The sequence below is a fragment of the Onychostoma macrolepis genome, chromosome 01, assembly GCF_012432095.1.
Source record: "Onychostoma macrolepis isolate SWU-2019 chromosome 01, ASM1243209v1, whole genome shotgun sequence".
Classification (NCBI taxonomy): domain Eukaryota; kingdom Metazoa; phylum Chordata; class Actinopteri; order Cypriniformes; family Cyprinidae; genus Onychostoma; species Onychostoma macrolepis.
In genome coordinates, this window is record NC_081155.1 from 9,327,849 (window position 1) to 9,349,324 (window position 21,476).

At 37.3% G+C, this 21,476-nt stretch overlaps 2 protein-coding genes across 2 annotated transcripts in view; both read left to right on the forward strand.

Annotated features, from left to right (window-relative positions):
• LOC131545887 (complement C3-like) overlaps window positions 1-5,508 on the forward strand; it is a 30,962-nt gene extending 25,454 nt beyond the window's left edge. Inside the window, exons 33-41 of the mRNA XM_058785094.1 lie at window positions 459-507; window positions 647-737; window positions 869-958; window positions 2,551-2,656; window positions 2,741-2,830; window positions 3,332-3,412; window positions 3,504-3,587; window positions 4,624-4,759; window positions 4,925-5,508. Coding sequence (XP_058641077.1) covers window positions 459-507; window positions 647-737; window positions 869-958; window positions 2,551-2,656; window positions 2,741-2,830; window positions 3,332-3,412; window positions 3,504-3,587; window positions 4,624-4,759; window positions 4,925-5,066 — 869 coding nt within the window. The 3' untranslated portion in view covers window positions 5,067-5,508. The remainder of the gene's footprint in view (window positions 1-458; window positions 508-646; window positions 738-868; window positions 959-2,550; window positions 2,657-2,740; window positions 2,831-3,331; window positions 3,413-3,503; window positions 3,588-4,623; window positions 4,760-4,924) is intronic.
• Window positions 5,509-6,579: 1,071 nt separating this feature from the next.
• c3a.4 (complement C3a, tandem duplicate 4) overlaps window positions 6,580-21,476 on the forward strand; it is a 28,944-nt gene continuing 14,047 nt past the window's right edge. The window contains 15 exon segments of the mRNA XM_058785082.1: window positions 6,580-6,732; window positions 13,710-13,905; window positions 14,069-14,231; window positions 14,318-14,391; window positions 16,630-16,718; window positions 17,241-17,323; window positions 17,429-17,516; window positions 17,643-17,748; window positions 18,082-18,202; window positions 18,313-18,428; window positions 18,555-18,701; window positions 18,846-19,049; window positions 19,168-19,359; window positions 19,435-19,590; window positions 19,695-19,896. Coding sequence (XP_058641065.1) covers window positions 6,662-6,732; window positions 13,710-13,905; window positions 14,069-14,231; window positions 14,318-14,391; window positions 16,630-16,718; window positions 17,241-17,323; window positions 17,429-17,516; window positions 17,643-17,748; window positions 18,082-18,202; window positions 18,313-18,428; window positions 18,555-18,701; window positions 18,846-19,049; window positions 19,168-19,359; window positions 19,435-19,590; window positions 19,695-19,896 — 2,008 coding nt within the window. The 5' untranslated portion in view covers window positions 6,580-6,661.

Sequence of the window (21,476 nt, forward strand, 5' to 3'; positions counted from 1 at the left end):
GCTGTTCTTTTGAACATTCTACTCATCAAAGAATCCTGAAAAGCAAAATGTAATGGTTTTACTGTTTTCACAAAAATATTCAGCAGCACAACTGTTTTCAACATCGATAATAATCAGAAATGTTTCTTGAACAGCAAATCGGTGTATTAGAATGATTTCTGAAGGATCATGTGACACTGAAGACTAAAGTAATGATGCTGAAAATTCAGCTTTGAATCACAGCAGTCAATTACAGTTTACAATATATTCACATAGAAAACAGTTATTTTAAACTGTAATAATATCACACATTACAGTATATTTGATCAAATAAATGCAGCCTTGGTGAGCAGAAGTGACTTCTTTCAAAAACATTCAAAATTTTAACACCCCCAAACCTTTTCTTCAGCCTATTTATTTGTCCATAAGAACCTCTATAATTAGTAACACTTAACATTGTTATATCTTCCTGCACGCAGTGTCACATCCAGGCGCCATCGAAAGTTACCTGTTCACGATTGAAACCTAGTGAGTATAAAACTCATTTCAGTTCCGTTCATCCAAATGTCAGCTATTCACATCTTCAGCATAATGTCAGAATGTATTGATGATATATTAGATTGTGCTGCATCATATATATATATGTTGTTTTAATCCATCTGTGCAGTTTCAAGAGCTCAGAGAGAGACGCTGCCATGACTGTTGTGGATGTTGGTCTGCTGACAGGGTTTAAGGTGGATGAAAATGATCTTTCAAAGGTAAAAATGCTCAGTGATTGTAAAAAGTTGACAACCTCTGACTGAAAGTAAGCCTCATGTGATGCTAATGTCATTCGACTGCAATGCATTCGGTTTTGACTGATTTTCATTCTCTAATCGATTTCCATCAGTTATCTAAAGGGAAAGAAAAGTACATAGAGAGATTTGAAATGAACATGGAGCTTTCTGAGCGTGGATCGCTGATCATCTTCTTAAATAAGGTACACTGGCTCACTGTTTAATGCACCATTCATGTACAGTCATGGCCAAAAATATCGGCACCCTTGGTAAATATGATCAAAGAAGTCTGTGAAAATTAATCTGTATTGTTAATCCTTTTGATCTTTTTATTTTAAAAAAGTCGCAATCTAATCTTTCATTGGATAATAAGAATTTAAAATATCATTATGAAATGTTTTTTCTCTAATACACATTGGGCACAATTAACGGCACCCTTTTATTGAATACTTTTTGAAACCAAATGCCAGTTTAACAGCTCTAAATTTTCTCCTATAATGCCTGATGAGGTTAGGAAACACCTGACAAGAGATCAGAGACCATTCCTTCATCCAGAATCACTCCAGACCCTTTAGATTCCCAGCTCCATGTTGGTGGTGCTTCAGTTCACCACTCATTTTCTACAGGGTTCAGGTCAGAGGACTGGAATGGCCAGCAGAAGCTTGGTTTTATGCTCAGTGACCCATTTGTTGTTTTTGAGGTTTGTGTTTGGATTATTGTACGGTTGGAAGATCCAAACATGGCCCATTATAAGATTTCTAACAGAGTCAGTCACTTATTGATTTTTTTATCTGATGGTATTTGATAGAATCCATGATGCCGTGTGTCTAAACAAGATGTCCAGGACCTCCAGCAGAAATATAGGCCCACAACATCAAAAATACAGCAGTATATTTCATTGTACACATGGGGTACTTTTTTTTTTTTAAATTTAATTTTTTATCCCTGTGTTCACCAAACCCATCTTGAGTGTTTGCATTAGGACGATCTAGGGGTGCCAATAATTGTGTCCAACGTGTATTTGAGAAAAAACATTTATTTCATAATGATATTTCCCCCCATTTTAAATTCTTATTATCTAATGAGAGATTCGATTTTTTGAAAATTTTAAAATAAAAGATCAAAAGGATTAACAATGCAGATTCATTTTCACAGCCAACTTTGATTATATTTACCAAGGGTGCCGATATTTTTGGCCATGACTGTAACTGCCAACATCAAATGTTTGATCACCAAACCCTTAAGAAACTCTAAGAAACCAGACAAACAAACGCAATTTGAAATTGCCATCTAAATAAACACATAGCCAGGATTTAATGTGCATGTACTGTACATGTATCGTATATTAACAACATAACATAATGTGACACTAACACACTTTTACTTCTAAATGTTATTTAGTAAGATCTGTTAAGGACTTGTTTAATAATATCCTTCAAGGAAATGTTTCCAAGTTTTTATTTGGTGTAAATTTAAAACATCTTGTGTAATTTTAATCTATTTTGTTTGGTTTTATTTTGTATTATTTATACATCTCATATGTAACTGGTAGAAAATATACAGTTACTGTTACTGTATGAAAGTCTGAGAATGAGAAGCCTTATTCAGTGTAATTATCATTATTGTGTTTAATTTCTCTTTAAAATTAGTATTTGTATTCAAATACTTGTATTATGTAACTATGAAAACAATTTGTTTTAGTTTCTCAAAGTGCTCAGAGGTAAAAACACTTAACTTTCAATGACCTTACAATGTTTAATGTAAATTCATAGTAATTGTGCATGTGTCTCATTAGGTTTCTCACACAGAGAGGGAAAGGATTGCCTTCAGAATGCACAAGTTGAATGAAGTGGGAATGCTGCAGCCCGCAGGAGTCACTGTGTACGAGTACAATGCTCCAGGTGTGTGATGGACAAGAAAACAGGGTGTTTTTAACAGCATGCAATGAAAATCTTGTGCTTAATCTAACATGCATATTTCCACAGATGACCGCTGTGTGAAGTTTTACCATCCTCATAAGAAAGATGGGGCACTGAACAGACTCTGCCATGAGGACCTGTGCCAGTGTGCTGAAGGTACGCACACCTATAAACTGAAAACTGCAAACACCTGCAAACTGCTGAAGTTTTTAAAGAAATGAATACTTTTATTTAGCAAGGATGCATTAAACGGATCAAAAGTGACAGTGAAGATGCTTATAAAGTTCCATTTCAAATAAATGCTGTTCTTTTGAGCTTTCTATTAATCTGTGAATCCTGAAAAAAATAAAAATGTATCGTGGTTTCCACAGAAATTTTCAGCAGCACAACTGTTTTCAGCATTGATAATAATCAGAAATGATTCTTGAGAAGCAAATCAGCATATTAGAATGATATCTGAAGGATCATGTGACACTGAAGACTGGAGTAATGATGCTGAAAATTCAGCTTTGATCACAGAAATAAATTACATTCTAAAATATACCCATACAGAAAACAGTCATTTTAAATTGTAATGATATTTCACAATATTACTGTTTTACGCCAGTCTTCATACTGTTCAAGTAATGTTTGTGTGACATGTGTCTGTATTTGCAGAGAACTGCAGTCTCCAAAAGAAGCATCACATTAAGGAGTCTCAGCGTTCATATAAGGCCTGCGCGCCTGGAGTTGAGTACGGTAAACACACCACTGTCTGCTTGTTTAAATGTGTGTGTCTGTGTGAATTCTTAGAGCTGCGATTTACATGCTGTAACTCGCTTCTTTGTAGTTTATAAGACCAGAGTGGTGGGAATGGAGCTTTCATTGCAAGCAGACATCTACAACATGACCATTGAGCAAGTGCTGAAAGAAGGTAAGAGCACATCCTGTCAAGCAAAAGTGCTTTGTAATCTCAACCTTGACCTTTGTGGTGGTTGTAAATATTCAGTAGTCTTGAATTTGCAAAAATTCAAAAGTTTGGGCTCGATAAGATTTTTGAAAATAAATCTCTTCTACTCACCAAGGCGACACTGATCAGAAATAAAGTAAAAAGAGCAATAATGTGAAATATTGTAATATAAAATGACTGTTTTCTATGTGAATATATTGTAGAATGTAGTTTAATCCTGTGATCAAACTGAAGTTTCAGCATCATTACTCCAGTCTTCAGTGTCACATGATCCTTCAGAAATCATTCTAGTATGCTAATTGGCTGCTCAAGAAACATTCATGATAATTATCTATGTTGAAAACAGTTGTGCTGTCGACTATTTTTGTGGAAACCATGATACATTTTTATTTTCAGTATTCTTTGGTGAACAAAGTTCAAAAGAACAGCAGTTATTTGAAATAGAAAACTTTTGTAAGATTTTAAATGTTTTGTCATTTTTATCAATTTATTGTGTCCATGATGAATAAAAGTTCATCAATTTCTTTTAAAGAAAAAAAAAAAATCTTACTGACCCTGAACTTTAAATGGTGGTGTATGCAGTTCTGAAAATATGAATATGTCAATATGAGGAATGAATAAATTAATTTGAAGTTTTAAAGTAAATCATTCTTCTCTACACTTTAAAAATATGTGTTGGTACTTGTTAAAATTAGCATCTGCAAATTTATATTTATAGAATGGAATGCAAAATTGGTTGGGAAGTACTGCATTTTTTTCTTTTTTCTTTTTTTTTAAAGTACAATATTAGCACAAAGTAAAAAATAAATAAAAATAAAAAAGGCATTTTAGAACATATATTTTAATAAACCTTAAGTAAATATTGCAATGAAATGCAATGGTAAAATCACAGTCTAATTCACAGTCAATTTGCTATCCATATTTAAACTCTATATGCTGTTAAGGGTTGTTTTTTGACTGTCAAATACAGTCACCTGATTAAAAACTCTATGGGTTCCAGGCACTGAAGCAGATGTGGAAGGGAAGATGAGGTCTTTCTTGGCTCATCCTTTTTGTAGAGAGTTTCTGGATTTCCAAGAAGGCAAAACCTACCTGATCATGGGCCAAACCACATCACTTCCAAGGATTGGTGGAAGGTAGGAGCTTTATGAATATTATGAGGACAATTTCCCACTTACATTCAAGTTCAGTTCCAGTCCACTCCAAACCACAGTAGGTTTACGTGATCCCTGAGCTTTCACATCGGCTCTTGAGCGTTGAACACATTATCTTCATGTGTTTATGTGTTTTTTTTTTTTTAGACTGAGATACAACCTGGGTGAGGAGACCTGGATTGAATACTGGCCGACACAAGAGGAGGCCCAAACCCAAGAATACAGAGACACGGACATCGGCATCGCTGCACTCGCTGACGAGCTCTTCAACTTTGGATGCACAAGTTAATGATCCTGCTGCGATGTCCCATGAAATCTGTAATTCAATCCCAAAACGTTGCTTGATTTGTATTTCCTTTTCTGGTAACACCTAAAGGCCTTATCATAGCAGGGATGATAATTCTAATGACAATGATAAAGATTTATTTTTCTTCTTCTTCCAGAATCACTGCAATAAATTGTCAATGTTCATTAGCCTAAGCTTTATGTAGTAGATAGACCAGGGCTAGTTGTCACAGTTTTTACTCATCAGAGAACCTTGAACATACACATGTTGTTAAATAAAAACTAAAATTAACTTTGCCACCCTAATGCAGTCAGTTTGCATGCATATGTGGATTAAATGACATGAATTTGTGCAGTTTAATGTAGACCTTCCAAAGACAGCAATGCATGGTTAAAAGACTGATTGAGTGCTAATTAAAATACCAATTAAAAACCTGTCCATTTTCTATGCAGTCGTAGCTAGTGGATGGTGTGTTCAATTACACAAAAACTGGAAGACTGTCCAGATGTGTGTAAGTGGCTTAATTTAGAAAGGAAAATTTAAAAGGAGGAGGAGGAGGAAAGAATTGGCCTGAATCAATAAAATAATAAATAATGTACTGCCCTAGTGTGAATAATATGTAATTCATTAAAAAAGTAACTGTAATCTGAATATGAGCAATTCAAAACATAATACAATCTAATTACAAGTAGTATTTTTTTTGGAATCTGATTACATAATCAGAGTTGCTACCCAGCACTGAAAATGCTACTGAACATTGCTGCTATTATCGCTCAGGAGATAAAACATTTAATCCATAGAAGAGTACTGTATGTGCACTGAATTTGCAAAAAATAAATAAATAAAAATCTTATAATCTGATGTACAAAACACTGCTAAAGTAAATACACATTTTTGTAACGTACTTCAACGTGACTCCATCTATTTACACTTTTCAGTATCATTTTTATGTTAATTCAGCAGAGCTTTGAATGTGTTAGGATTATTTGTTTTTAATTTTCACTTCATTGCAAAACACCGGCTCAGTGGATGATTGTGAAAGACAGAATGACTGCATCAACTTACAGAGCCTTACAGGGGAAACTGCAAGATCAAAGTGCTCTGTATTATAATCATTACTGTAGATCAGGCCGCTGACGGTGGATGAATCCGGTTGTGTTACAACCACCAACAGCAACTCGATCGATTGAGAAATTGTGGTTTTTAACTTCAGGTTCACTATGAGTTTACATACACCGACAGAAAACAACAAATTCTAAAGCTGGGTGTTGGATTGGCATAAATGGGTGCAAAACTTATTTTCACAATATAAAAAGTAATTAACTGACTAATTTATTTACTAGCACATGATTCCATTCCAGTGTGATGCTGCTATGAAGCTCTGAACCAGAGACAGAGAAGAGGAAAGAGAAGATGTCACAACTTTATCACATAAGACAGTCCTCCGCTGATTCATAGCAACAGGTCCCTCCACCCATCTTACCCAATAACTGACAGTGAGGAGGAGGAGGAGGATGGTGATGATGAGGGAGGATGACTATATTGTGAATTAGTGTCTGGTACTTTAGTTCAGAGCTCGTCAGGGACAGACAGGCACGATGCGCGTTGACTCGCTGTGGCTGGCATCTGTTGTCGTTTCATTACCGCTCCTCTCTCTCTGCACCCCTCTGTGAGTATCACAACACACACACTAAGACTGCACCATGTAACGCGTAATGTAATGTAACATGCAGTGATGGGCAGTAGCGTCGCTACAAGTAGTGACGCTACTAGTTTAACTACATTTCTCAGTAGCGTGGAGGTAGCGTCAATTCTTTCTGAATCAAATAGCTTTTCGGTAGTTAAGCTCTTTTTTTGATAAAGTAGATAAAGTCAACAAAAGCTAACGTTACATTTTCCAAAGAAAGCATTCTGAAGCTCAAGCTCAAATCAGAAATATAACTGCTACAGATCACTGATCCTGGATCAGCAAGTGACGCCACAGACACTAAAGCTCGTAACGCCATTGGCTCCTCAAACTGTCAGTCAAAGCTCATTATTCCTCCCGCCTCTCTCGTCAATGAAGTGCGGCGCGCAGTTTAGAGCATCTCAGCTTTGCAGTCTGGTAAGAACTGTTGATTGAATAAGTACAACGATTTCTTTACTCAAAAAAAAAAAACACTATTTATAAAGGCTAATGCTTTTTTTTTGCATTTGAGGCGCGGAGAAGAGTTTCTCTATCATTTGTTGTCGAGTCACAGCCAAATAGCTCGTGCGAAGCGCTGAATCTTTCATAATATGATACTTTGGCCAAATAACAAAAAAACTGAACGCCCACATAATGACAGAAAACTGGGGAAACGGGACACGAGTTAGAAAAAAAAAAAAAAAAAAACATTCACTGGTCAAAAGCTTCGTATTTGAACTTGATTTTGGTGAAATGTTTATATTAATATTATGACACATGCAACGATTCAAATAAACGCAGCCTAAACATCTATATGGTAACACTATACAATACGATTTCATTAATGTTAGCTAACATGAGCATACAATGTATAAAATACATTCATTACAGTATTACATTAAAATACATTTGTTACAGTATTTATTATTTTTTGTTAAAGTTAGTTAATTAAAATACAGTCGTTCATTGGTAGTTCACAGTGCATTAATAAATGTTAACAAACAACTTTTGATTTTAATAATGCATTTGTAAATGCTGAAATTAACTAAGATAAATGCTGCAGAAGTATTGTTCAGTCTTAGTTCATGTTAACACTAATGCTAACTACTGAATCTTATTGTGAAGTGTTACCTTTTATATAAATGTATCTGTAAACAATAAAGCCACAATACCAACTACCAGGAGGTTTCCAGCAAAAAAGTATGTCACAATTTGAGGTCAATCCGGCCTGTATTTGTTACTGATTATGTTGCCAAATTGGTTTGGAACAGTTGTTGAATAAACAATTAAACTGAACATGCCTGTCTATCTGCTTGACTGACAGTTTTATTGATCACTGAGAGAGCATTGACTTGGTATGATGTTGGTTCAATAGAATTTATTTTTTTTTTAAATAGCTTGGATGTAATAAACTACTTTTGCCATGTTGCTGTAGCTTAGCTTGCTACATTTCCCAGGGCTGTAGCTTTAGTGTAGTTAAGCTTCATTTAAAGAAGAGTAACTGTTAGCTTAGCTCACTACATTTTCCAAGTAGCTTGCCCAACACTGGTAACATGTAATGTAACACCTTCTCTAAAGCTTCGGAATTCATATTGTATTAAAATATAAAATTTATGCATTTCTTAGCCAAACTTTATATTTTAAATATGTATGTGTGCTTCATATGATTACACATCTCAACTTGGTCCCACTTTATATTAGGTGGCCTTAACTACTATGTACTTATATTTGAACTAATAATTTGGTACAATGCACTTATTGTGTACATACATGTTTTTAGATTGTACTTATATTTTAAAAATACCTATATGTAATTACATCTGTAATTAATTTCTGTAATTACATTTATAATTACACTGTTGACCCATCCCTTACACCTTAACCCACCCTTAAACTTACCCATACCACCAAACCTGTCCCTAACCTTACCCGTATCCCACCTCAATAACAGCAAAAGTGTTTTGCAATACAGTATGAACACAATAAGTACATTGTACTTATTTTTTTATGTAAGTACATAGTAGTTAAGGCCACCTAATATAAAGTGTAACCCTCAACTTTATTGGGACAAGTTCAGGCGAAACTTTCTGAATAATAGATAATACCAAATAATAAATTATATCACTGATTCTTGAGAAGTGGGACAAAACAAGGTGCAAAATTAGAAAAATAAAACCTTGTACTCAGACAAATGCAACTACATTTATGTGTCTTATGTGTACTAAGCTACTGAGCTATGCTTTGATGCAACCTACCAACTTTTCTCTTCTTTTTTATCAAAATGTGCTTTTTACTTTGGACCATGTGACCAACAATTCCTCAACAAATTTAAAATATCATAATCAAATATTATCAAAATATTAATCTGATAGAGGTGACATTCCTGACAGAGTTGACAGAGTTGACACATCTGACGGTGATGACTGAACGTTTTTGTCATTTTAACTATCAAACAATAACTGTATATCAATCCACAAAAGCAACATATGCTGTCAGGTCATATATTTAGTATTTATACATTAACCGACAAATTAAACACTATTTTATATTTAATATAATGAAAAATAACTTGAAAACCACAAAAAAAAAAATATATTATGGTGACTAAGAATTAAACAAATATTAGATTAAAATTAATTCTCAATAAGAACTTCTGTAGACATCTGACAGAAAGCCAGTCTGGTTAGTAGTGAGTGAAAATGGTAAGGCTGTTTGTGGAGTTGTTAAAGGGATAGTTCACCCAAAAATGAAAATTATGTCATTAATTACTCACCCTGATGACATTTCAAACCCGTAAGACCTCCGTTCATCTTCGGAACACAAATTAAGATATGTTTGATGATATCTGAGAGCTGACCCTCCCATAGACAGCAAGGGTCCTTACACGATCAAGGTCCAGAAAAGTACCAAGATTATCGACAAAGTAGTCCATGTGACATCAGTCTGTCGACTGTAATTTTACAAAACCACAAGGATACTTTTTGCACAAAGAAAACAATAATAACGATTTTATTCCACATTTTTGTCTCTACTGTTTCTCTTGTGGACGCGTGTTCACGATCCAGTGTGATGATGTTGAACGCAAGGCATGTGTTCAACGTCATCACGCTGAATCTGGATCAGCGCTTGCGCCACCACGCGCTTGCGTCATGTACTGTCGTGAACGCATTTCATTGCAATTCAGAATTTTTTTCTCCACATTTTTGCTTTCCCATCACTTCGATAAAGGTTGATCTTTGTCTCATTGGTCCATAAACACAGTTCCAAAACTCTTCTGGCTCACTTTTGTGCTTTTTTGCAAACTCTAATCTTGCCTTTCTATTTTTGGAGCTGGTCAGAGATTTTTACACATCTTGCTGTGTAGCATCTGTAATTCTGTGTCAAAGTCTCCTGAGGACAGTAGATTGTCAGAGCATCACCCCAGCTTTCTGGAAGTTCTTGGTGATTTTACAGACACGTCTTTTAGGGTTCATTTTCACAGCTTTTATGATTTGTCTGTCATCAGCTACTGTTGTTTTCTCAGCCGATCAGGTAGTTGGTTGCTGGTGTCTCTGGTGGTTTCCAAACTCTTGATTTCTCCATGCCCTTTGTTTTTGCTATAGCTGTAATTGACTTCCTCTTTTCTTTTAGCATCCAAATTGCTTGCTTTTCTCTCAAAGCCAGCTCCCTCATCTTCATCCTGGTTTGTGTGTGTCATCATCGAATGCAAGATTCAGAATACAGAAGTAATGGATATAACTGATACGACACATTCCCTGCTTTTAATATCTGAAGAATTAATGCAACAGGACACAGCTGATCACTTAGAAAGACCTGTGAGGCAACTGATCCAATACTTATGCTCACATCAGATGAAACTCTAAAATTGCTGAACTTCTTAGTTGGTAAAACATCTTTGTGTTGAATCACCCAATAATAAAATGTGACATTCTGTAGTTTTGTCTCATATTCATCTTTTAATCATATTTGTAAATGTCTTGACTCCACAGCCAACAGAGCAATTTTGTCTTTACTGTTCAACTTTTGGAGGGCACTGTATATCCATTTTATAGCATATGACTGAACCCTTCTCTGTGGACACTGTTTTAGATGCAGTGAGATGACAATAAGTGTTATAGATTTTATATAATAATGATGAAATTGAACTGAAGGTGATAATTGTGTTAAATACATTCTATTATTAATCCCCTATAACATTTACAATTGAAATTGTTCACTTTAATGCTGCCTTCACGTGCTATCGGAAATGTCCTATTTCATACTTATGAAGTCGTGATTACGAGCTTGTCATAATTCAAGTACTTTAATGTTGGAAAAAAAATAAAATGTAGCATCCCATTGGTTGACAATCATATAAACATTTACCGTGTTATGCATGCAGTTTGCTGACAATTGTGGAATTTCGGTCAAATACATCCTTTGTATTTGCTTATAAAACATACAAACATACAATATATGCTTTGAATGATCGTTCAAATTGTAGGGTTTGATACATAAATATAATTTAATTTAGCTCAAAGGGAATCATTTATGATTTTATAGGTAATTTGAACAGAATCACTGTTCTGCGGCTGATCACTGAGTCGGCAGCGATTCACTGAACGAGCCGTATAACATCAACTCTGCACTGGATATTAAAATCCAAAATATAGTGAAAACACTATTAATAAGCACAGTAACAAGATCGGCAGATTAAGACATTAACTTGTAAGCACAAAACACAAGATACTTCTCTTTTGAATATAAATAAGACTTTATTTATATAAACCTAAGACAAACTAATCTAACATGAACACACGCATTCACACATTCACACGTTACAGAAAGAGAGAAAGGATGAGTTTAGAGAATGAGAATGTGAAATCCCAAGTTTATAGCAATATGTGCTATTGCATAGACCTGAACAAACCATCAATCACTTAATTAACCCTCGCATTGAGTTTCGCAATGAGGCTAAATTTTATATTAAATGCACCAGTTCAGCCAGAATCTGGAGTTGTTTTACTTTGCCTTTGGTTACAGGAATTCCCTTCTGTCATCGTCATTGCAGGAAAGGGGTTTTCCCGAGTTGGTGATTGGCTGGAAGTTCAGTAGTCTTTGAAGTGGTGTCTTGGGAAGCCAATGGATGGTCTTGGAGTCAGTTGCTGGTTGAAGTTTGAAGCAGGTGCAGTCGGAGCTGGACTTTGCGGCAAACTTAACTTTTGAACACGAGACTCAACGGAAAGAAAAGAAACTGAAGTAAAAGAATAAAATGAGTAACGAGACTAGGTGGTTTTTCCTCTCATCGTGGTGTTAAGTAGCAACTGGCCTGTAGGCCAGAGCACGCTCAAAGAGCGCTAAAACAGCGTCAAAACGCGGTGGCGAGAAGAAGAAGAGGAGAAGGGAAGAAGGGGAGATTTGATGGTGTCCTGAGGTTTTAAACTCTGCTTTTTGGACACATCCCATCTGGTGTCTTGACCAATTAGATAGGCTATTATCTTAGCTAGGGTTGTTCCTTCCATCATAAATCAGCATGTTATCAGTCACATGGTCTGAATTTTACACACTCTTGCAAAGTATAATTTTGGATGTGATTTCTATAACCAGAATATGATACATTTGACAAAGAATCAGTTGGAAGAAACGTTTCAAGCTAGAAATGTCAAACTCATACATACCAAACACGACTAACCTTAAAGTCATTCAATAGTTATTAGAAAGACATACATAATATGTGCTTAAAACATGATAGTCTAATGTGTGGTTACGTACATAATATAGTGTTATGCCTAGAAAAGTTCCTTTTAGGATGATTTTATATGCATATGAAAAAGAAAGTCTCTGTGTAGATCTGTGGGGACCAAAAGACATGTTCTTTGGACAGAAGGATTTCCGTCTGGTTCTTTGTCTTCTATGTGTGGGGGAAAAGTCAATCTAAAGAAGCTTGTGATTTCTCTCGTGGAACACATGTGATGGCCATCTCTTTGACCATTAATCTTGATTATTTACCCCAAATTTGACGATCTCCTTCCTGCGTTGAACACTTATCAATAAGTGTTCTTTTATCTTAATGTTGCAAACTGTTCTGGAAGAGGCTTGTTGGTTAGGCTTGCTCCAGAGGTCGGAGATAGGCATCTTTACGACGTTGTCATGTTCTCCTGGAATTTCGGCTCCTCATGTTTCGATGTCCTGATCGCATCTTAGTTTTGTCTGACTCGTTCTGATGCTACAAAATCTAGCCTATAAATACACTACTTTAGCGACAAGACAAAGGGATGTAGTTGTTGTGAGAGCAACACTGACAGCAGCAATGGACTGGACTGTCTATGTGTATGTTTTCCTCCCCATGTGCTCTCTGTGACCCAGTTTCGGTCTCTCGATGATTGCGTGATTTGGTTCAGGTGTGTCTTTGTATTTACCCTTGTTGCATGCATTTAAGTCCCAGTCTGTGCTGTCTTTTTTGTCGGGTCTTAATGTTATGTACATGTGTCTTCAGCCATCCCTAGTGTGGATTACCCCTTGTTCTGGTTACTTTGATCCACGTCTCCAATTCAATCAATTTTTGCTCTAAATTAAATGAGGATAAAGGAATTAGCAAATTCTTAATCATCTCTTTTCATCTCTTATACAGTAGTTTAAATATACTTGTTTTTTTTTAAATATACTTAATTTATTACATATATTAATGATATATTTATTTTAACATTGATATAATATGTGATAATTTACTGATAATGATCATTTACTGGAGTTTAAAAAAGAAATTAGCTGTTAAGGTCTTTCCTTTAGAGCCCTGTGTGCTTTGTGCATTCGCTTTTGAGAAAAGAGATTATAACTCTTCCAATCAAATCACTCAAAACAGAATGAAATCTATTTAATCTCATAAATTATCTTCTTGGGCAGCACTCCTTTTCAGTAAAGAAATGTAGTGCCGTATCATTTGTAAAAGTGCTGTCTGTGAAAAGAGAACTGTTCCTCCTAAATGAATGTGTTTTGTTCAGGTACATTCTCTCGGCGCCCAATATACTGAAGGTGGGGTCCCCAGAGAAAGTGTTCGTGGAGGCGCAGGACTACTCTGGAGCCAGTCTGAATGTTAGAATCTCAGTAAGAAGCCCTAAAGATAACAGCCGTGAAGTGGCGAGCGCGTCGGCTACTCTGACACCCGCCAAGAACTACCAGGATCTGGTCGAGATCGAGGTGAGGCGTTCCTCTCACACCAATGCTTTTGGGTGGAGGCTGTCAAAAATGTGTAGATAGATGTGTTTTACAGTGAAATTTGACTATGTTAGCACAATGAATGCTAGTTTTCTGTGTTTCAGAGTGTTTTTTTCTCAGTTGTTTGTGTATGGCGTGTCTGTAGATACCCGGAAATGCATTTTCCTTTGAGAAAGGAGTGCAGCAATATGCCATCCTGCAAGCCCAGTTTCCACAGAAGCTGCTGGAGAAAAAGGTCATGGTGATCTTTCAGTCTGGACACATAGTTTTACAGACAGACAAGACCATCTACACTCCAGACAGCACAGGTGCGCTAATATTTGCTGCTCTGAATTTGTTTCCATCATAGTTCTTGCACCAAGTTGGTCTCCTAATACTTGTCTTCTCCTTGTAGTTTATTATCGGGTGTTTTCACTGAGTCCAGGCATGACACAGCCTGTGGAAAGTGGAGTCAGAGTGGAGATCTTGGTAAATGTGTCCTTCGTCTGTGTATGAAAGTACAACAAAGCAGTGGCGTAGCCATAAGGGGGCCCTCATTTACATGTCAGGCCCCCTCAGATTTCTGATTGCTTAAAAAAAACAACTTTTAAGCCTTTATCACACTTCCATATTCGAAAAGCGGAAGATTCAAATAGTAGGGGGGGAGGGGGCGTTCACATCGTGCCGAAAATGGGTTGAAAACTTTCTTCTCCTTCTTGCAAGCTATTGCCGTTGCTAAGCAGCCTAGACCTGTGCTCTCCATGAAGACGTGGAAGTTTCAGCAAAGGATAAATGGATTTCCAGCACTAAAAATCGCTTGCACTCTGCTACTAAATTTATTTAAAATGGCTATCCCTCCCTGTACAGCTATGATCAGCTGTTCCTCCATCTCGGCTGAGCTTTCAATAGGTGTGTTCGACTTGAAGCGGCGCTCCGCAGAATGATCAGTGAATGACATCAAAGTGCCGTCAGAATTATTCGAAAGCATAAGGATCTGTTTGGTTGGTTCTTGTCACATGACCCGCGGTGCGCTTGCAGCATTCTGAATGAAATGTTTTTTATCTCGATGCAGTGCGGACGCGAGCGGAAAAAATTAGCGCACCTGCTGGGAGTGTGCATTTCAAATAAAGGACTTGAGCGTGCAAAGAGGCCATATGTGAAAGGCCCCTAAAAGAACTTCAGCTGCAGCCTCTATCAATGGCTGTGCCCATAGCATGGCATTGTTGTGGATTATTTATGTAGAATTCAGCACAGATACCTCTTCTAAAGACATCAATCTCAGTTTACAACAATTGATTGAGTACTATGAAACCAAGGAATATGTTGTCAAGATATCCTGATGCCTATTTCGTAACTTAAACAGAAGCGCGTGAGCCATACTGAATGTGTATAGGCAATTCTTCACTGTTTCACACATTTTTCATGCACTGACTTTATGATTTAAATATAATATGTCGGCAGCCATGTCACCCTGTAGCCCAAGACTGGTTACTCACTGAAGCTAAGCAGGGTTGAGCCTGGTCAGTACCTGGATGGGAGACCTCCTGAGAAAACTAGGTTGATGCTGGAAGAGGGGCTAGTGAGACCAGCAAGGGGTGCTCACCCTGTGGTCCGTGTGGGTCCTAGTGCCCCAGTATAGTGACGGGGACACTATACTGTAAAAAGCACCGTCCTTCGGATGAGACGTTAAACCGAGGTCCTGGCTCTCTGTGGTCATTAAAAATCCCAGTATGTCTTTTGAAAAGAGTAGAGGTGTGACCTCGGCATCCTGGCCAAATTCGCCCACTGGCCTTTGACCATCATGGCCTCCTAACAATCCCCATATCTGCTGATTGGCTTCATCACTCTGTCTCCTCTCCACCAGTAAGCTGGTGTGTGGTGGGCGTTCTGGCGCACTATGGCTGCCGTCGCATCATCCAGGTGGATGCTACACACTGGTGATGGATGAGGAGACCCCCCACACTGTAAAGCGCTTTGAGTGCCTAGAAAAGCGCTATATAAATGTAAGGAATTATTATTATTATTATTAAATAAAGAAATATTTCCAGCCCATAGACAATAATTAAAAACAAGTTTGATCATCTTAATCGCGTTATATTCTCTGTGATTGCGTGCAACGATTGAATGTCATTATACAACAAGAAAGGGAGGTTAATCACAATAAATATAATGAAAAAATAAACAAAATAATATTAAAAATAAATAAAATTAAATCAGTCCGAGTATTCCTCTGGCAGTAGCTGCGTGCTCGTGCAGACGCGAGTATAAACCAGGCTTTAACAGTCATGCAGTATAAGCGCACTGCTATTCAGCTTCCACACGCCGCACAAACACTTGAAAATGCGCACATTTAATATTGACATTATAGCCAACATGTAATATAGCCGCTCTAATTTATTGTGATTAACCTCCCATTCTTGTTGTATAATGACATTCAATCGTTGCACGCAATCACGGAGAATGTAACTCGATTAGGATCAAACTTGTTTTTAATTATTGTCTACTGGGCTGGAAATATTACATTTTAAGAACCCCCATTAAAATTCTGGCTACGCCACTGCAACAAGGTCCTAAATTTGAGACCGCAAAACCTTAAAAAGGCAAATTTGTGTCTCTTTGTGGAGACTTTTGTACTCCACAGTATTGTTTGTGTACATCTTGTCAATGTGTTTAGCTGTTTGTGTTCACGTTTCATAAATATTTCAACATCAACTTCAATGTTGGCAGACACCTGATGGCATCAGCCTTGAGAGCAAATCTGTTTATCCTGGTGGAGGAATGGTGTCAGGAACCTTCAGCCTGACGGATCCGGCCAGGTGAGGACAAGTGAACAACCTGTTTGAATAAAACTTACAATTAAAACCTAATAGTGCTCAGTCAGTTTCCAAAAAATGTAGTACAAATTATCATCCCATCTTTGTGCTTTTATTTTAAACTTTATTTTAAACGTCCTTTTGCAATGAAAAGTATTATTTAAACTAGCATGTACTTTAGTTAACTTGAGTTAACATGAAATAAGGAATGAAAAATTATTTAAACTTACATATTTTGCCATTAGAAGAAGCTAATTTTAATCATACCATGTCTTTTTTTTTTGTTTAACAATATAAAATATGTAAAATGTGTATATAATATAATAAGCGACATTTGTTAAAAAAGTACCATTTTTGTGAAACGTGCCTATTAATCTTTCAATGAAGTTGTGAAATGACAAATAATATATTTTGTTTTGCAATAAAAAAAATAAAAATATGTATTTAATTTATACTGTTTAATTTTATTTGCTAGAAAATTAAGAAATAGCAAAATAATGACCATTTTACTTGGTGTCCAAATAGCCCAGGGTTGTGGAAACTTGTGGCGTGGCACCAGAACAGCCCACAGAAGAACTTCTCCAGTGAGTTTGAAGTCAAAGAATACGGTAGGTGCCTCTGCGAGCTGTTACGAAACAATATTGCAAAAAGATAAACCCGTAACATCTGCAATCCGCTGATACCAACTCAGCTTCTTCCTGTTCGTCCTGCAGTTCTTCCAAGCTTCGAGGTGTCTTTGAGTCCACAGAAAGCCTTCTTCTACGTGAATGATGACAGTCTTACAGTCGATATTGAAGCCAAGTACAGTACTTTTTTAGTTTTATGGCAATATGCATGTTTCTAAATGCATAGCATTCTTAATAAATGTTTTGCTAATATGTTTATATTAGCCATCAGTGTGTATATATAAGTGTGTGTATCCTTAAGGTATTTGTTTGGAGAGACGGTCAATGGCCATGGATTTGTTGTATTTGGTGTGGTGACTAAAGATAAAGGGAAGATAAGTATACCAGGCTCCTTACAGAGAGTGCAGGTACTACACACACACACACACACATATGCATGTATCCGTGAAAACACCAAACTGATATCAGATTTTACGATTATTTACCCCATTTATGAATCAACTTTTGAATCACCATTTTTAAAAAATGGAAAAGGAAACGCAGTTTTGACCCTCGTGAACACCGTAAACCCACAAACACATTCTGTGTGTTCATTATATCACACAAAAAGAATAATGAGTCCAATGAGATAGAATAATGTGATTTTTTCATATGTGGAGAAAAAGTTGACACATACACCAGCAATCACACAGATCTGATCTGCCACAGACACAAGCTATTGGTTCTGTGTTGAATGTCAGATCTGGGATGGAAGAGGAACAGCAGAGCTGAGAAGAAAGCACATCCTACAGACCTTCCCAAACATCATGCAGCTTGTCGGCCAGTCACTGTATGTTACAGTGAGCGTGTTAACCCAGTCTGGTAAGAACTACACAAAGTCTGGTAAACCGTCTTGCTGGACAACAAAATTGACATTTTTAGGCCTCGAAAACATGTGTTTAATTCTGATTATTCTCATACTTGTGTTTCAGGCAGTGAAATGGTGGAAGCACACAAGAAAGGGATTCAGATTGTGACGTCACCGTACACCATCCACTTCAAAAGAACACCACACTTCTTCAAACCTGGAATGCCCTTTGATGTCTCGGTATACATTTTTAACCAGGAGAAGGAAAAAAAAAAAAAAAACATAACTTACTGGAAACTTATTGGGAGTTTAAAAAAAACACTTACTGCATTCCATATTTTGTTTTGGTCTGGGTTTTGCATAAAGGTCTACGTAACAAATCCTGACCAAACACCTGCTAAAAATGTGGAAGTGGAGGTCAATCCTGGAGGGGTCAGAGGTCAAACAAGAGACAATGGCATTGCGAAGACAACCGTCAACACTCCAGAAGGATCTTCTACACTAGAGATCACTGTAAGACCTGACATCTCAACTCCACTAATGTTAAGTCAGTTTCAGTTTCTGGTGATCTAGTATAAAATAGATCAGTTAACAGATGATGAACAAGCAGTGGAGCATATTCAGCACATCAGAAAACAATGTATTTATTCTTTCCAGGCAAAGACCAAAGATCCACAATTAAGCAGTGATCAGCAGGCAGTGAAGAAGATAACGGCTCAGGCTTACAAGCCCAAAGGCAGCTCTAACAACTACCTGCACATCGGCATTGGGGCTGCAGAGCTTCAGATCGGTGATCAAATGAAAGTCAGTCTGAACTTAGGAAGAAGTCCAGGAGTGAGAGATCAAGATTTCACCTACATGGTGAGGGACAGTCATACCATGATACAAGAAGAGACGTTGTTATGTATACCGTCTGTTCTTATGTGGTTTGTTAAATGTTGTAAATGTATTCAGTGTTTTTCATCTGCCTCATTTTCAGGTCTTGAGTAAGGGTCAGATTGTTCAAGTGGACAGGTTTAAGCGAAGAGGACAATCTCTAGTGTCTCTGTCTCTGCCTGTAACCAAAGACATGGTGCCATCCTTCCGCTTTGTGGCTTATTACCATGTGGGGTCGTCTGAGGTGGTGTCTGATTCAGTCTGGGTCGATGTGAAGGACACCTGCATGGGAACGGTAATTTAGACCTGGTGACCCAACACCATGAATTCATTTGTTTGTTATTTTGATCTGTATTCTTTGATCTCCCAGCTTAAAGTGGAAGTTCACGATCCAGTCAATGTCTATGAGCCCGGTGAAGACTTTGGCCTGAGAATAACAGGAGATCCTGGGGCCAAAGTTGGGTTGGTGGCTGTGGATAAAGGTGTTTATGTTCTGAACAACAAGAATAGAATAACTCAAACAAAGGTTAGATCAGAATCAAATCTTTCCATTGTAAACTAAAAGAGGTAACATTTTCTTACCTAAACACATTGCCTTTTTGTCTCTTTGACTTGTTTCTTCCCCAACAGATCTGGGATGTCGTTGAGTCACATGATATTGGCTGCACAGCAGGAAGTGGAAAAGGCAGTATGGAAGTTTTCAGCGATGCTGGCCTGCTGTTTGAGTCCAGCTCTGCTGGAGGCACTGGCATCAGGACTGAAGCTGAATGCCAATCTTCATCACGAAGAAAAAGACGAGAAGTAACCATAGTACATCTCCAGCAGTCTCTAGGTAAGAAAGATCCAGCCGTTTCAACCAATTGATCGATACAGCTAAAAAGCAGTTATAGATACGAGGATGTATTGTATCCAACTTTTGACCACCAAGGGCAAACCCCAGATTTCCCATGGATTCTTATGGCATGTCCCAAGGTTTGGCATTGGTTTTCATTTGTGAATAATTGCAAAAAAACTGCCATCAACTCTGATGAATCACATATTAACTGTTTGGTATATTGGAAATATGTGGGTAGAATTTGACCAGCGCTGTATCAAGACAGTTTGAAAAAAATTTGAGGATGGTATGAAGAAAGCTCAGGGATCAGTTTGAGGAACTTGGCATGTCCTGAGGAATGAGAGGGGAAGTATTTTCTAGACCTCGTGGTTAAAAGAATTGCAAGTGCAGCTTTTAGCTTTTGAGAAATAGACCATAAATTTGGCCTGATAGACGTTAGAACTGCATGCAATTAGTATATTTCATACATACACATATATTTCAATATACTTTTTCAGATAAAGTTCTAAAGGTTCATACAATTCATGGCCTCCCAGTCAGAGACAAAGATGATGCCAAGAAAACTTAACAGCACCATCAGGTGCTTATGACCATTATAAAGCAACATCAAAGTTTCTGTGCATTGTATTCCAATTCTTCTGAAGCCATTCAGTAGCTTAATGTGAGGGACATAATCATAGATCGTTGTGTGTCACATTCGTTTAAAGTCATCTTGATGAAACTCTCTGATTCAATGTCCCTATTATTATACTTGATCTTAAGATTACGTTTTTGCTTGAAAGGACTTTATTTTGCTGGAGTTTATTGCTGTTTCTAAACGATGCAGCACTCACTATGGGCTGTCTGTTAGATCACAACACTGAAGTATTTACGCACACAGTAGCTGGAATTGAAACGTGAAGAAAAAAAGACTCAAAGTGTTGCATAGGTATCATACACTATGTATCCACATCTTGTCTTTGTGCTGTGAATCTTGTTTTCTCATATCTATCATATATCATTTTGCGGGAAGTCGTGGCCTAATGGTTAGAGAGTTGGACTCGTAACCCAAAAGTTGCGAGTTCGAGTCTCAGGTCCAGCAGGAATTGTAGGTGGGGGGAGTGAATGTCCAGCGCTCTCTCCACCCTCAATACCATGACTGAGGTGCCCTTGAGCAAGGCACTGAACCGGGGAGCAACTGTGCACTTTGGATGGGTTTAATACAGAGCACTAATTCCGAGTATGGGTCACCATACTTTGGCCTCACGTCACTGTTGCCCCATTAAGAGCTGCACTGTTCATCTTTTAACTATAATTTCTAAAAATAGTTTTTCATGATTGTATTTTATAATACTACCCAGTCAACAATTTGATCTCACAGTGATGTCACCATGAGCTCGCAGGATACTCGTGATGAGGTCACAATGTGAGGTAACAGTGAGCTAAAAGTGTAACCTCACAGCGCCCTCACTGTGTGCTCATACTAATGTGAGGTCAAAGTGCACTCACTGCACAGAGACTAGGTACCCAGCATGCATTGCAGCATGAAGCTTTTGATTGTCACCATTGTTGAGATTCATACACCGATTCTTGATGTC